General features: G+C 36.6%; 1 protein-coding gene across 5 annotated transcripts in view; it reads left to right on the top strand.

Annotated features, from left to right (window-relative positions):
* Positions 1-17,585, top strand: part of PRDM5 (PR/SET domain 5) — a 158,952-nt gene that overhangs the window by 91,724 nt on the left and 49,643 nt on the right. For all 5 annotated transcript variants that reach the window (XR_012059148.1, XR_012059149.1, XM_072938001.1 and 2 more), the window contains 3 exons: positions 2,921-3,014; positions 6,732-6,892; positions 10,013-10,106. Coding sequence is in view for 3 of the 5 variants with exons in the window: in XM_072938001.1 (XP_072794102.1) it covers positions 2,921-3,014; positions 6,732-6,892; positions 10,013-10,106 (349 nt within the window). In the remaining 2 variants the exon portion in view is untranslated. The remainder of the gene's footprint in view (positions 1-2,920; positions 3,015-6,731; positions 6,893-10,012; positions 10,107-17,585) is intronic.

Consider the following 17,585-nt stretch of genomic DNA (forward strand, 5'->3'; position numbering starts at 1 on the left):
AAATCAGGATGCCTTCTTTTATGCAGAAAATTCTGCTTTACTATTATTGTGATGTGCCTGAAAACTATATCTTCATGAGTGAAGCCACAGGTGTCTGTTATCTGGACAGTTTGTGAAGGGACATAGTTGCTGTTTCCAGATATTCAAAGAGCTTCATTATGGAAGAGAAAATAAACTTGTTCTGTATGGCTCTAAACTAGCTGTAATAAATATTGGCCATGTGGAAGCAGAACTTTCAAATTACTGGTTAAATCAGCAGATGTGTTCCAAACTGTGTTTGCTAGGGGCACCCTTGGTTAGAAATATGAGATGCCGTCTCTCAGCAGTATTGTAGAGGGGGAAGATCCCTGCGTTGGGAATCTAAATTGCCACCTTCCAAGGAAGACTTCATCTCTTCTCTTAGCAAATTCCCTTTGCTTTGATCACGGTATACAGTTGGCCCTTTGTGTCTGCAGGTGCCATATCCACAGACTCAACCAACTGCGAATGGAAACTATTTGGAAAAAAATTCCAGGGGGTGCCAAAAAGCAAAACTTGAATTGCTGTTCACTGGCAACCATTTACGTTGTATTAGGTACTATAACAATTTAGAGATGATTTAAAGTATACGGGAGGATGTGCATAGGTTGTATGCAGGTACTATGCCATTTTGTATAAGGGACTTGGGCGTCCTTGGATTTTGGTCCGTGGATATGGAGGGAAGAGTGTGCCTAAGGCTGTGGGGACGTCCCTGAGTTTCTTTATTCAGAGAGAGACCCGCACCTGCTCCCCCGCTTACGTCAGATCTTCTCTCAAGTGTCACTTCTCACCCAGAATTTCCTTGACACCTTTTAAAATTGCTGCCCTGTTCTCTGAAACATTTGCTGTCCCTTTTCCCTACTTTATTTTTCTCTGTAGCATGTATCTCCTATTTACTGTTTGTTAATTTGTCCTTCTTTCTCCACCAATTTAAGAGCTCCATGACAGTGGGGACTTTTGTCTTTTTCTTTCTTTTTTTTTTAACTGCTATATACTCAGCATGTAAAATAGGACTGGCATGCAGTGGCATGAAGTGCATATCATAGACTTGGCACAAAACAAATAATGAATGAAATTTTAAGAGTGCTATTTGGAGGAGAGTCCTTTTGCCCCCTTTTTGGAGTTTTTACATTTTCTTATTAATTTGCTATAACTCTTTATATTAATAATTTTAAATTTTTGGTTGATGTTGTAAATACTGTCTTTGACACCAAACGTTTTTGTCTTGCAGTTTTAAATTTAATCCTTTCCCTCACCTGAATTCCTGGGTTTCTGGCATCCTTAGAAGCCTTTTTAGTAAATAACAGTAAAAATTATTTAAATATTCACTCGTATTTTCTTCTACTCTATTTAGTGTCTTACATTTCACATTTGAAAAAACATCTGAATAGAAATGATTTTCAAAAATTTAAAAAAATTTTTAAATTTCAAAAAATTTTATTGATGTTAAGGGGTGAAGAATAGACACAACTTCATTTTGAATGTCTATACAGTTGCTTCACAACCACTTACTAAATAATCCACTGTTCTGCTCCCAATTTGAAATGCCATATTTTCCTATATTAAATGTTCATATATCTTGTGTAATGAAAGAAACCTGCTTTTTGTTCTATTTCATGTATATATTTATTCCCAGCTAAATAGCACATTTGAATATCTGTAGTTTATCCTGAGTTTTAAATGTTTGTTCCTCCCATCCTTTTAATATATTTTTACAGTTGAAAACAGGCATGATAATCCCTTTTCACTAACATTATGTTAATAGGTAATGTTTGTACCTTTAATATTATAATATTCATTAATCAGGTATAAATCTATATGCTGTGAATAAAGTGACCTTTCCTTAAATTATTCCCTTATTTTTATATCACAGATATCATAAAAAGCCATCAATTATGTGATTTGCTTTATTGCAATAAGAAAACATAGTTCCGTTTTCTATATTTTAGCATTTGTGAGCATTATTTTCTTGCCATCGGGTAGAATAGAATTTTATTTTCTTATTTATGCCAAATGGGTTAATACTCATGTGTAATGGAAAATAGGTGAAGTGAATAAGCTGGGGTTTTGTTGTTGTTGTTGTTTTGTTGTTTTGTTGTTTTTGTTTTTGACTTTCAGATCTAGCAGGTGGTTTTCTGTTGTTGCTGGTTTACGCATTTATTTTTGTCTGTCATGTGATTAATCATACTTGCTGCATCTATGCTGTTTGACATTTGGCAAGTTACTGAAACTTTTTGAGCCTTGGTTTTCTTATCTATAAAATGGGGACAATCGTAGTATTTTATTTATCAAATTGCTGTTAGAATGAAGTGAAATAATTCATGTAAAGTGTTTAACCTAGCATTTGACATAAAATAAATATTTAATGAATGTTATCCAGAATTAATATAACACGAGTAAATAAATACTCCAGTTTGATTTAGGGGAAGAGCAGCACCTAGGATTAAAAATGACTTGAAATTATTCAGTCAAGTTGAAACAGAAAGGATGGAAACAATCTCCCTTATAGCAGTGTCCTTTATCTGTGTGGAGAATGTTGTACCAGCATCATTAAAGTCTGTCCAGTGATAAAGAAGGTTTAATCTTTAGAGCAATTGCGTATCATTTCACTCAGCAAAGTAGATCCTGAGACATCTTAGTGTGTATTGAGATGAGCATTTGAGATTATAGGAACGATTTTCTTTACTGTGTATCAAGTTAATAATTCATGTGAGACGTTAAAAAGACAGTTTTTCTCCGGTGAACACAGCATATTTGTGTTTCCAAGTTTATGGGGAAGAAGTCACCAGAAGAAATGGGATAGTGTCCACCTTCCCGTCTTTCCTCTTTCACATCAGGCTCCAATTGTAATGACCAGTTGATTCTAGAGCCTCCTGACTCCGACCGTGTCTTTCGTCTGCAGACCCACTCTGAAGAGAGGCCCTTCCAGTGTGAGGAGTGTAAAGCTTTGTTCCGGACCCCATTTTCTTTGCAGAGACACCTGCTCATCCATAACAGTAAGTCACAGTCTGGGCAGTCGAGGACCAAAGGAGTTACCTCACACTGTGTTCTTAGAACCTTTGTGAATGTAGCCGTCATAGGAGCAGACCTGTAAGTAGTTACGTCATCTGCTTTTAAACTTAAAAAGGACTGATAACTGCCTTTCACCTTTTCTTCCTTTATCCTTGCTTTATCTTCCCACAGTAAGATTCATCATTTTATAAAATTTTTTCCCACTATTTCAAGATTGTGTATGAAAACATGCCATGTCAATAAAGTATCTTTGAAATTTGTTCTGAAACAGACATTTTTGTTTCCTTTTAAATGTAATGATTAAGGAAACAAATCTGACTCTTTAAAACATGCAGGTATCTGGCATGACTTTATTAGCTCACAGACTTTTAAAACTGGGAAGGATCAGAGTTACTGTGTAATTTAACCTCTTAATTTGAGGGGAATTGAGCAAACTAAGGCTCCGAGAAGCACAGCGACACACTCAGGGCTGCACAGCACTGGGGGCGGCCCCCGTGCCTCTAGTGGTCAGGCGCTCCTCCTGCTTACCACACTGCCTCTGAGCTCTTACTTTGTCTGGCAAGCGCATTTTTTTTTTTTTTTTGCAGGGGGAATAAGTTATTCACATAAATACCATGAAAGTCTGTCTAGTGGTTACACTCAGAGCTCCTTTTAGAATACTACAATTTATAGCTGTATTGCTGAAGGAGGTCACTTTATTTCAGAGAAGAAAGTGTTATGGCCAAGTGGGGTTTTAAAGTGGGTTCTGTGTTCAGATGTTGAAGTTACCAGAGATTTACTACATTACTGTATCTAAAATTAAATTAAAATGGTATAACATAGATAATATTTATATGCTTGCTTTTAATTCGAGTTGTGTTTTCAGTGGAACATCCTCTAACATGAAGTTTCTACTGCTGATTAAATTGTTAATATTTCTGAGGAGCACAGAGCAATTAATCAGTCTTGACATTTGATTGTACAGATAGGCTAGCATCTTGGAAGAGATTTTCTCTGGTCAAGTCAAAGTATTTAAAATACAACATAATAAAGATGTTGAAGTCTCTCTGTTTATTGAGTGGTAATGATTGTGATAAAATGCCTCTTTGCCTAGAAGAAAGACAGTGCTGTGATCTCAGCCATTCTCTGCTCGCCTTACAGCTCTGGAGAAGTTGTTAGCACTACTTTACATTTTCATTATAAAGAACATCTGTGTATTTAAGAAATAAAATATGTCATGTAACAGCAGGAATTTCCATCCCATTTCACTATCATTTGATTGATAAAAATAACTATTATGAGATGAAGGGATTTTAGAACAGGGATTTAGACAAGGGAGCCTCATTCATACCATTAAGACTTATGTGGCTAAACTTGATCTGATGCTCAGGGAATTTTTTTTTTTTTGCACAGATGAAATTTTATTTTTAATAGCAGCAAGGGGTTTTTAATAGAAAGAATTGAATACTTTTGATTTCAGCTTATTGTTTGTCATCAATTTGAGACGTAGGATTGAAGTGACCAGGTGTAGACTGTGCTTGTGCGTTCTGTGTTTAATATAATGCTGATCACCACATCAGTCAGAGACTTTATAAAGCTGCATTAAGATATTTAGCTAGGAAAGTCACCTTGGTAATGGAGTAAGTAAATGCCTTACTTAAGGTAAACATCAGTTAAGGCTAGTGAGCCAAAAGGATGGCAAAACCAAAGTGGTGCAAATGGAAAGGACAGAGAGTAGATCTTGTCTTATACAATATAGAAACAAAAACCCTTTTAATTTCAAAACATGAAGTTTGTTTTAGAGACTTAACATCAGCATTCTCGCTCAAAATATGAAGAATAAGATGTCATAATTATTTTGGAAATTACTTTTATTATCTAATCCACTGAAAACCAAAAGGTAAGTTAGTAGCTAGCGTCTTGGCTTTAAGAAAGGGGAAAATCCCGGTAAATTTAAGGTAAAGAAATCTGATAAAATCAGGTAAAATCTAATATCAGAATTTTAAAATTCTGATAAAGTTAAAACAAAGAAATCTGGAAATTAAAATATGAAAGAAGAACGGCATGGACTCCCTTGGTATAGCTTGATGAGATTTTTGTACAAGAACCAATATTTTGATTCACCTGATGATTTAATGGAAATACATTGATAGGAGCAGTCTTAGAGTATTTTTTTTTTCCAGTGCTTGAATAGATTTGGTATTACTACCATTTACAATCTTTTATCAATTGTCCTTTTACTCTTACTGGGTATATATTTTATACAAATAAAATGTTAAATAAATCTGAAAAGATACATAAAGCAAGCCAGGTGACAACACTAACACCCTGCAACAAACATGCACAAAGGCAGCAGGTAAACACAGCTCTCAGAATCGACACAGTTCCTGCCCGGTTTGGGGGTGACTTTGTTTCAAGCGTCAAATTTCAACAACTCAACAACTTCCTTAGAGACTTTAAGAGACTTTAAATTAAAAGCTATAGTTCTGTTTGAAAAGACAAAGGGAGGGTAATTTGCCTTTGCCTTTTTTGTTCTTTCTCTTTGTCCTTCCTTCCTTAAAATTGGTATGGAGAAATAATAAGATCTTCACATTTTTAAATTCATACTAGTGAAAACGGAGGGAAGTTAGAAGAGCTTGGTTGAAATTGAGGTGTTCTCTTATCCAGACGTAGGAAGTTATCTGCAGATTTTGTCTCATAGTGGGTATAATACGTGAATCTGTGCTATTGCAATTTTTCTCTGGAAAGAGGAAATATCTGCAAATACTAGTCTATCTTTATACAGACTACATGTGTGTTACAACTTCCTAGGAGATAATCACTATTTTCTAATTGTGCACATTGTTAGCTTAAAATGTATTTAAAATGGACCACTAAACTTTAGACATAGCATGATGTGAAAGTTTTAAAAATATCATAAACTCCTTACACACAGCTTCTGGAGTTCCTTTCCTGCAAGCATAAGCTGTTGAAGAAGAAGAGGAAAACTTTCCCAGGGCCCCAGGGGATCTGGGTCCCCCTGCCCCAATCCAGATTCCTCTCTGAAAGGCAACTCCCACACTGTCTGAGAGCCTGGAAGTTGAACCCCTTCTCCAGCCATTTCGCAGCAGACCGAGGACTGACTGGAGAGCCTCCAGTCCAGGGTCCTGAGAGAGTGCTGAGGAAGGAAGGCATGTTGTAGGCTGCTCCTGTCCCGGGATGAAGGGCCCACTCTGACATCTGCCTTCAGGGGCATCCCTCCAGCTTGCTGCCTGGGACCCAGTTCTGCTGTGTCCCTGAAGGCCGGGGAGAGAGTGGGGGGTTTGAAGGGAGTTGAGGAGAGACCCCAAAGGCAGCTCAGTCTGCTGGACAGAAGCCTTTTGTCACAAGTATCTACTTACCACAAATCCGAACCCCTGCCCTAGAAATACATACTTTTAAAGAAAGTTCATGGTACCTTTAGAAAAGTAGCCAATTCAATCCTCACATTTTCCAGTTAAGGACACTGAGGGTCCAAGATGGTTAGAAGACTCCCCCACCTCCTTGCCTTCACACAGAGAATTAGCAAATATGGAACTGAAAATGTGTTGGAAAAATCACCTTTAATGGTTATGATAAATTGAGCTGTGAACACGCTAACTACTTTTTGGAGAAAACAACACTGAGTCTGGTACTCATGAGGGGGTTTAATAGCACCCTGCTGTGTGTCTGTGTTTCTCTTATTTGACTTTTTCATTTCTAAGGTGAGAGGACTTTCAAGTGTCATCACTGTGATGCTACCTTTAAAAGGAAGGATACCTTAAATGTTCATGTCCAGGTGGTCCATGAAAGACACAAGAAGTACAGATGTGAGCTGTGTAATAAAGCGTTTGTTACACCTTCAGTGCTTAGAAGTCACAAGAAGGTAAGTAGAAACCTTCCTCGAATTTGACTGGATTACGTATTTAATGTCAACAGGCATGTATGTTAATTAGCATGTGATGATCAACTTTATCAAAATATTTACTCAAAATGACAAATAAGGAACACATGATTGATACATTCAGCAAATGTCTATTTTCTTCATTTTATCAGAAGAGTCATATTTATCATATAGAAGCAGACCTAGATCTGGGTCTGGACTCCACACGGTCCGAAGCTGTGCTGATAGATGGGTCATACAAAGTACCTGGTGGGAGCTTCTCGATTTTTACACATTTTTTTGTTAACATAGGTTTCTTTTGAAAGATATTGAGTAGAGCTTGAATAGTTTTATTTTTCAAAGCTAGTTCAGATATTTATTGACAGGTTGTTAGAAGAGCTCTTGTAGGAGCCGAGTGGTCCTTCTTCCTCTTGCATGAACCTAGGGAAACCTAGAACCTACCTGCCCTGCTCAAATAAAATGATGTTCTTACTGATGGTGATTTGGAGATTACCTTATTTGTGTTATGCTAATTGGCCCAAGCAAATCAACAGTTTATTTTTATTTGTTGATTAAATACATTTTAAGTGTATCTTTAAAATAGCAAAATTGATATTATAAGAAAAGCAATTTAAAGTTTTAACATTGACCTTAGAAATGAGTGTGAAGTATGGTAGTTTTCTGCTGCTCAGTGTGCCCCGCGAGTATTCAATGTGAAGTGACTCCCATGTCATGATTTTAATTTTGGTACCTGTCCTTAATACAGCTGTTTCAAAGGGACTGAGTTGAGTAAATTTCTTTTCCTGTATCTTTAATGCTCAGTAATATTGATATGGTCTTCTCTTTTCAAATCTCTGAATAGTTTAGTCTTTCAACTTTCTTTGCTTGGATTACTTTTTTCCATGAATTTAGTACACTTTTGTTGCATTTTAATCACTGAGTGAAAAGTATAGTGTGTTTTCAAGAGAGATACAGTTATTTGTCTGCAATAACAGATTGTCATAGACTACATTCTGGAGTACATTGTTCATTTTTGTCTCATACATTTACCCAATATCATTTTCACAGTGATCTGTTTCCGTGCTTTCTTATCCAAATTTAAGAAATTTTAGTATTATACTTTCAGTGCTTTTTAATATCAACTAATCAAATTCTGTACCTAATAATAAGATATGTTTTTGAGTTAAGCCAAAAGGAACACTTTTATTTTTTTCATTAATGTTGCCTTAATGCCTTTTATTTTGAACCTTATACCACTGAAGGGTAAGCAACTGACGTCTTGTAAGCAAACGATGAAATATTTATGTAGCAGCAAGAAATCCTGTGGATTTTATAAAGATATTACAAATAAATTGGAAGTTGGCTGTTTGGAAAAATCCAGTATTGTAATAATAGATGTGTACAGTTTCTAAACAACCTTACATTAATCAAGAAAGAATTGCCATATTTTGTCCCTTCTGTCAGGGAAGAAGAACACAGGTCTGTTATACGTTAAAAATGTTACACCATTTCCTTTAAACTGAACCATAATGTGGACCATGGGAGTAGCAGTTCTTGCTGAGGTATAAAGAATGTATAGCTGTTCTGTGTAAGGACTTGTAGTGAAAATGGAAAGTTAAGTGCCTGCCAAATGTAGAATCAAGGAAATGTCTGTTGTAGACAGTGTCATTGGCTAAGGTGGACACTGATTAGACTGTATTCCTCACACTTGAGTGTAATATAAATCATTTCCAAGGGGAAAACAATCTAAAGGACACTGATGCTGGGTAAGGTGTTTTGTTTGTAACTCTTTTAAAACTTACAAATGTGATAGTGTATATCCAAATACAGATGATAATTCAGATATGGAAATTTACAAGTTAAGTATCAACCAATAAGACTATGAAGCCAATTATATTAAAGTTAACAATTAGTTTAATATGGAGGCTGAGAATGTTTTGCTGAGTTTGTGGTTCTTTGAGGTTGTCAGGTGGGGACATCGTTGTCCCATCCCTTTTTCTCTATCCCAGCCAGTGTGTCTTCTCCTTCTGGGAACCCATAATTTTTTAAAAACCTTTCCTATTCTTTTTACAGTAGCTCATGGAAATTCAAATGATACTACTTGCCAGTAATTTGCTTAAAAGCAAATGCAAACACAGGCCCTGGAAGCTCTGCTTTGTGATGAAGATGGTAACCCAGATGATTCACTATATGCTTTTATTAATATTTAAGTTAAAGTTAAAATAAAATAAATTCTAAAAACAGTGAGAGAGAATATGCAGATATCTGAAGTCATTGCCTCCTTCTCCCAACTTTTCCCTTCTCCTGAGTTTGAAAAACAATGGGACTTGAAAAATAGCTCTGACCTCGCATTTATTGGAATGACCCATTTTGATGTTGGTAGAAACACTGGCCTCCTGATGAGATTGTGAGACAAGTTTAAAACCCTCCATCTGCCTCCTCTTTTTGGAGAGGTCACTCTTTTTTCTTTGAACTCGAACATTTTGTCGAAACTGGCTTGTGATGATACTCATTCACCTTTCCTCGTGTGGTTGTTTGATGCCCAGATTAAAGGTATGTTGAGGGCAGGAATGTTCTTTCAAATTGACTGTTCAATTAGCACCTGCTGATTTCAAAGATCAAGTCAGATTTCTGTTCCTTTGTACTTTGCAGTAAACTCAGTCCAGTCAGACAAACATAATGCAAGTAACAGATTACTTTATTGAGATTAATTCTGTCCTCAAGCGTTAAATACACACAAAGAATGTGAAAAAAGCTCCCAAGAAAGTGTTTCTTGGCAGCAGTCAAGGGCAGCTGCAGCCCCATTTTGATTATGTGGTTTTGCTAGCATATACCGGTTTTGTATAACTTAATCATTTTTAGATGGGGGCTCCATAAACGCTTAAAAAGTAAACTGCAGAATTATTTTCAAATTAACACTAATGCATGATTCTAAGAGGTTTTTTTGAGCCAGTGGGAATACCCACAATAAATTGTTTAAAACCTCATTGTGATATTAAATCATTTTAAACAAATGTAATCCTGGAAAAAAAAGGATTTACTGTTGTCAGAGGCACTTAATCATTTGTACCTAATTCTTTACATCTATCCTCAACCCTTTTTTTTTTTTTCGTTTCCATTTAGACACACACAGGAGAAAAGGAGAAGATCTGCCCATATTGTGGCCAGAAGTTTGCCAGCAGTGGTACACTGCGAGTTCATATCCGCAGCCACACAGGTATGTAGATTGTAATTGGTGATAAAAACATTATAGAGAAATCAGATTCTTCCAGGATAATGAATATTGCAGTTTTACAAAATGACTCCCAGGTTAAGAATTCATCCTGGCTCTTTTCTCTCTTTAAACAATTTACAGAATCCAGTTCTTTATTCTAGAAAAATCTTGAATAAGGATACTTTCCCAAAATGAAAAAGCTGAGGTGGAAACTGATTAATGTCTGGTTGTGATATGTGTGCTTTACTTTACATACTGTTTCAGTGGGTGGAGCAGGGAGTAACAGTTTTATAGAAGGCTATGGGCTTGCCCCTCCCTTATCTCGCATTAAGTGTAGCCTTTACAAATTTTAAAAAGCCTTTGGAATGTGGCTTGGATGCTATAAGATTTTATTGGATGTAAGTGTGCTGCGGCCATAATAGTGTTTTATGCCACGTATTGCTTCCCAAAGGGTTTCTTTCATTTCTTACAACTTCCTGTGTAATTTCTCCCATGAAAGAGGGCTGTGCCCTAGTGAAGGGTGAATGAACAACTAAACATTCTCCTTAAGAACCTTGTCTGGGTGTTATCTGTCATGTAGAGAAGTACTTGAAAAGACTGGAAAGAATACTCTTAATTTTGGTGGCCAGGTTAGTTTATATGTATCTAAAGCGTTTCTCAGTGGCTGGACTGTGTGTGGTACCCTGAGTAACTGGTAACACTGCTGAAGCTTTTTATTCAAGAGCCATGGTATTTAACTTTCCTTACCATGGTGTCACCAGCACCTAGCACAGTGTCTAGTACAGGAACTGTTTTGTGACTGAAAAAATGTTAGTTTAAGCAGGTCAGAGAATCAATACTGGAATTATTGCACATAAGTGGAGAAGAAGGACAGCCATGCAACATAATTTCTCATTTTGGAAATTTTCTGGCAAAAGCTAAAAGACATAGGTCAGCTTAGTATTTATCATCTTAGAATAGCCTCTTTCATACTTTGATAGAAAACAGATAATCAAAAAGATCAAGCATTATACGTGATGGCTGTGGAATAATGGGTGCCCTAAAGAAAGAAAGGTCTTCTTGCTTAGAAGTATCTAGAGAAAGTGAGGTTTTCAGGACAAAGTCCAATATGTGCAGCAGAAGCAGAGAACAACAAAAAGAAAAGTAGAAGCAGAAGGAAAAGGGCAGCAGAGAGCCGTGTGGAGGGAGGACAGGTGGACTTAAAGGAGTGCCGGGGCTGCTCGCACCCTGTCCCGGGTGTACAGAAGAAGCAGGTAAATGATGAAGAGAGAGGAGAGAGCGCTCCCAAGCCCGGGGCCAGCCCCTGCAACCTGACAGCATAGGCTTTGGCGTCATCGGGCACCACCCTCTTCTATGTACGGGGGTCGTGTGGACTTGTGATGGGCACGGGCACGGGCAAATCAGCAGCCTTCCGTTCTGGACCAGGAGATGTCTTTGTGCCACCCTGAAAGCATCGCTTACGATTTGCCCGGCAGATTTTAGGTCTGCATGTGTGTGCTTGTGCATGTAATCTGTGTATGGAAGGAGGGCAAGCGGGAAATGGGGAAAATGTATTATTTCTATATATCGTAGCAGTACATTTATAATAATGCCCTGAGACATCATCATGTAATTGAATTATGGTTGTTAGTGTGTGTTTTTAAAAGGCAGTGATTATTGTTCAGAATGTATTAAAATATGTATTTCAGCATAGAAAAGATGAATTGATCATAGAACCCTTGAGTATTCAAAATAATTCTGTCCTTGCGAATTCTGTGTGCCTACATTTTATTTTACTTGTCAGAAGGATGGGCAGTAGAGAATAATGTACTTAAACTAGTAATTTCTCTTAAATTTTTGATTAAGATTATCCTCTACAAAGTTACAATTAGATTTTTGACCTCCAAGAATTCTGACAAAAATATTAAATATATGTAGTGTTTATTGTTGTCATATATTATGTTCTATATTATGTGTAATCTAAACTATATTTTAAAATTTGAGTCATTTTATGTATGATCTGGCTATTCATTGTGTGCATGAATCTGCACAAAATGTCATGCAGATTCTGACCTATTGGTTTCTGATCAAGGAAACTTACCACCTAAATTCAAACATGGCTGAGGCCTACGCGGCCAACACATACATTTAAATAAAATAAAAATATAAAGGTGGCCTATGTGTATGTGTATGCCCACACAAGTAATTGTATAATTAATTATAATTGTTATTTGCTTATAACTAGATTTTTCTGTTTAAAATCAGACTCATTTTCACATTTTCCAATTCTTTAAGTTATTTTGATGCAAAGCCTATGTTTTTTTGTGACGATTGCCTGGCAACGTAGCTGTGGTTGTATTTGGAGTGGTGGGTGCCAGCCAATGTCAGTGACAGCAGAGACCCGGCTGCTTGCTGGCATCTGGGCTTCCACAACCAACCTGGCATGGATTTCTTTTCCAGCGTGGGCAGATGTTGCATTTGCTTTCTTTTATTTGCTTTGTACTGTCCTCCAAATCATGCACATCCATTTACCCTTCCAAGCTGGAACTTGGCTCAGTGACCAAATGGGTTTATGTAGGTTTTTTTCTACTATGATGGTAGAGTTCTCCTTATTTTGAGTTCTATCAATTTATTTTTTCTCTCTCTTTATTATGTTTTCTTATGAAATCATGTGATTTTATTCAGCTCAGATTCCCCACACTAGGTTTAGCAATTTATGTTTGTGCTATAGCATAACATAGGTAAGGTGTTCACAGCCTGCTCTGAGGAAGCGTTTAGTCACGTAGTCTCAGGGAGCCCGTAATGAAATGAGGACCGTGAGCGACGGTGGGGTGGGACGGTCAGAACAGGCAGCATCCAGGAACAGGGACGTCTGGATCATCGGTGCTCACGTTTTGGCCTCAACACTCCATTTCATCTTACAAATAACTGACAACCCTGAGAAGCTTTGGTTTATGTGGGTTATATCTGTAGCTGTTTACTATATTAGAGATTAAAGCTGAGAACATTTAACAATGTGCTAATTTGTTTAAAATAACAATAATAAACCCATTACATGTTAACATGGACAGCGTATTTTTACAGAAAATAACTCCATTTCCTAATCAGAAATACTTTAGTGAGAAAGGAGACACTGTTTTTACATTTCTGAAACTCTCTCTAATGTCTGACTTAAGAGGGACGGCTGGGTTCTCCTATCTGTTCCTTCATTCATTTTGCTGCAGTATGTTCTTTTGGTTGCAGAATTTGCAGAAAATCTGGCCCTAAGCAGATATGTAGTTAGAAAAGGAGAATTCTTAAATAGCCTTTACAAATAATTCTAGGTATTACTTGTCCCTATGGTAAAACTCAAAAAGTGGTAGGTTTTTTCAAAGGTTGTTGTGTGGAACCTAGATCATCTCAGTGAACTTCCGCTATTCTGTTACATTAAAATCCATTGATGTGTCTTGCACTTTGAATGATCTTTTACCCATGCGTGATTCTGTAACATGATGCACAGATCACTTGGAAAATACTGGCTCACTGAGTTACACACTTCCTCCACGTGTGTTAATGCCATCACTGGTCTCACTGGGCAACTCTGAGTTTTAAGAAGCCTTCGAGCACATGATAGCACATACAGATTTTCCTAAATTCTAAATTTTGCATTGACTGCTCTAATTCTCGTGTTTGGTAAGAAGTACTTTCCTTCCTTCCTTTCTTCCTTTTGAAATGACAGGCTTCTCTAATTTTCAAAAAACAATTGTTCACCAAATACCCAAGTGTGAATAACCATAATTTGTCAGTCGTTACATTTCAAGTCAAAATGGTGTTCCTTGAAATAAGCTGCTAGTTCAGCTCACAACTCAGTCACACAAGTGCTTTTCCTTGAGGCAACTTTCATATATCAATATTCATGGCAAGTACTTAGTTCCCATTTTATCACAGAGAATATTAAAACTATGGTACTCAAAAGTTAGGGTTTTATAAAATTAATAATTTTTAGAAAACTGGCATTATTTCTATTGAGTGTGGCAGTGAAGATACAGTGACTACTAGCACCATCAGATGCCACTGTCCTGATCTGTACGAAGGCCCAGCAGTTTTACCCATTGTTACTTTTGTACCATTAGTGCAAAGTCAACATGGTGAAAAAGGTAAATAGCATAATAGTATTATGGCAAAAGTAGTTTTGACCTTGAAGAGCTTGTGTAAGAATCTTGGGGATCCCCAGGAGTACACAGACAGTGTTTCGGGAGGTAATGCTCTAGATGGACCCCTAGCCAATGATAAATGCCCAAAGAAATAGGAGTGTGAGTAGGTGTGTGTGTATATCTGTGTGTTGGGGGGTGATTGGGGGTGGGTGTTTATGTGTGTGTATGTGTGTCTTGGGGCCAGGTGAGGTATTCGAGGCAGAGAAGAGTGTGTTGCCCATGAAGGTGAGGACCCAGCTGACAGAGGCCATCCTGTTTAACTGGCACCATCGTTCTCATCTGATTGCTCAGACTGGTTTGGTGCTGTTACTTTGTCTTGATAAATTCTTATGTTTCTGCTGCTGTTGCTCCTGAAACATGCTAGTGCCCATTGTCATTGCCTGTGCCCGACTCTGGATTTTAAAAGTAGGAGGTGTGCCAAAGCTGCACCTCTATAGGTACTGTTTGCTTTTGGCTTGATACGTTTGTGATTGTAAACAGAGAAACATTTAAGGCTTTCTAAACTTGGGCGTATTTGTAGGTAGATTGCAGACTTCCTTTACCTTTAAAATTTGCCTGCAGATTCCAAAAGATAGAACCTCAAAGATTATCCTATCAAGTAAGATATTTACTGGTATTTGAAATTTTTTAGTTAGGATTCAGAGAAGTCTGAGTTATAATGAGATTGCATCCCTTTCCCCACCTAGAGAGTTGCCCTGCTTAGTAGAAGCAAGTCCCAGTGTGTTTCCAGCGCTACCTTCCTCTGCTGTGGGAGTCTGTTTTGCATCCTGGAAAGAGCGGTGCTTCAGAGACAACTGACTTGAATTCAAATCCTGGCCTCTACCACTTACTAGCTGTGCACTTTTGCACAAACTGCCTAACGTCTCAGAACCCATTTTACTTCATAGGTCCTTTTTGTGAAGAAGAAATTGAATAATGTCTGTAAAGTACTTAGTGCTGGTTTGTAGCAGATGGTCAGTTAATTGTCTTAAGTATGATCTCTGAAAGTCTTCTGTAATATTGCCACTGAAGACTACTTTTCCAAAGTCAAATGAATTGTGTTCATTAACATTGGGTGGCAAGGCTTTACTGAATGATTTGATTTCTTATATTGTCTTTTTCTCCTTTTCTTTGGTTTCCTTTCTTATGGGATATCACACTGGGAATTTTATGTTCAGTATCTTTCCTTTTCTCTCTTTCATCAAGATCTTAAACTATTGCGTATGCTAGAACTTTAATAACTTAGTGCATAAAAATGATCTGGATTGACTATTGCTAAAAAGCTAATTTAATATCATGGTGTCTGACATAATCATGGGATTTTCTTAATGATTATCATCTTTGGAAATATGTGCTTTAGATGGGTATGTTCCTAATTAACTGAGCCTTTGTTTTTAATAAATATTTAAAGGAGAACTCAGCTGGGAAAATTCTTTGGTGGTATTTTATTTATGTTTGGCTCACTAATTTCTTTCTTGAAATTAAGCCATAATGACCTCCAAAATAATTTCTCATAAATTTAATTGATCTTGTCACATCAAAACTTGTCCTCAGCTTTTTAAATTATTACTACCCTCTTTATTAAGCATAAACATAAAAGATGCTTGATTTCTAAGTCAAATAAGAGATTATAAGCAATCAAGTTTGTTTTTAAAATATTGACCTATTTCTTGAAGAACTGTTTATAAATAGCAAAAAATTGGAAATAGAGTGTGCATATCCAACATGGAGGAGAATGGTTCAATAAATTATGGTATATCTATAAATTAGGATATTATGTGGACAATAAAAATGACTGTATAAATATATATTAGTTAACATAAAATGAGAAAGATAATTTACAAAACAAAATGGCATGTTTTTGTTAAGGATAAAATATTGTTATTTTAACATCTTAAAGGTTAAATGCTAAATTATTAACTATGGTTATTCCTTTGTATTTTATATTTGGATAGTTTGAATTTTCTTCATGATTTTCTGTGTTTTCTAATTTTTCTATAATAACATTTTGTTGAAGAAAGATATTTAAAGTATATTCATCTTATGATTACACAGGTGTTATAATTAGAACATTCATGCTAAAAATTATTTAGGTGTGACATGTCTTTGCATCTTATTCTCAAATGGGCCAGCAAAAAGAAGTACCTATAAAAATATATGTTAAAAAGAGAGAAATGAGAATGAGAAAGCAAATATGGTAATATTAAACCTTAGTGAGAGAATATCAGGTTCATTGTACTGTTTTTCTAATTTTCCTTCCTGCTTGAAAATTTTCGTAATTTTTATAAGTAAAAGTGGGAGTGTTTTATTCCAGTGAGAACAATGGAGTGGACACAGATGCCAACTCAGTGCAGCTGAGACCTGTCTCCTGAACATCCAGCATCATAGCTCACATCTTGTTCACATCTCCCTCAGAGCCTGGTTCTTTCAATAGGAAGACTTATGTTCTTTAAATATAAACAGACTCGTGTTGTCTTGTTTTGTCTTTGCTTACAGTTACACTGCTCAGAAAAAAGCTCAGATTCTTCTGAAGAAACAGAATATCATTACTTCATGCTTAGTAATTTTGAAAAAGGAATTCCATGAAATTTCCAGTTCTCTTGAATTATTCAGAAGTTTTTTCCCACAATACATTGGAAAGCACATGCACTCTTTATAAAAGAAGATGTAAAGAGATTTCCCCAACCACTTCTGCCCCCTACACAAGTGTAGCATCCCCTCCTATCAGTATTCCTAACCAGAGTGGTATGTTTGTTACAACTGATGAACCTGCACTGACACATAATAATCACCCAAAGTCCATAGTCTGCATTATGATTTGCTGCTGATGTGGACATTCTGTGGGTCTGGACACATGTGTAAGGACATGTATCCACCATTATGATATCATCCACAGTATTTTCACTGCCCTAAATATCCACTGTGCTTTGTCTATTCATCCCCCAATTCTCAACTCCTGGTGACCACTGATAATTTTACTGTCTCCATAAGTTTTTGTTGTCCAGAATGTCATATAGTCTGGCAGATAACTTCTTTCATTTCTTGGAAATGATTATTAATTGATAGTGGAGCCTTTCAGTGAGGTGTGTGGACACTTGAATACATTGCAATGTGATGAGATTTTTATAGAGGTAACTAACGGTCTTTTCATTGTTTTCCCACTATGTTGAAGGAGTCAAGTTCTCTTTGTTTTTATAGTATTTAAACTGTCCATCAGTATTTGGGGAAACCAATCCTCTTTTTTGTGACATCAAAACGCAGTAAGTTTTGTGAGGAGGAAATATGACTTCAGATTATGTTTCTGCCAGTTGCCAATTGGTATCTTTCATCA

The sequence above is a fragment of the Vicugna pacos genome, chromosome 2 (assembly GCF_048564905.1).
Source record: "Vicugna pacos chromosome 2, VicPac4, whole genome shotgun sequence".
Classification (NCBI taxonomy): domain Eukaryota; kingdom Metazoa; phylum Chordata; class Mammalia; order Artiodactyla; family Camelidae; genus Vicugna; species Vicugna pacos.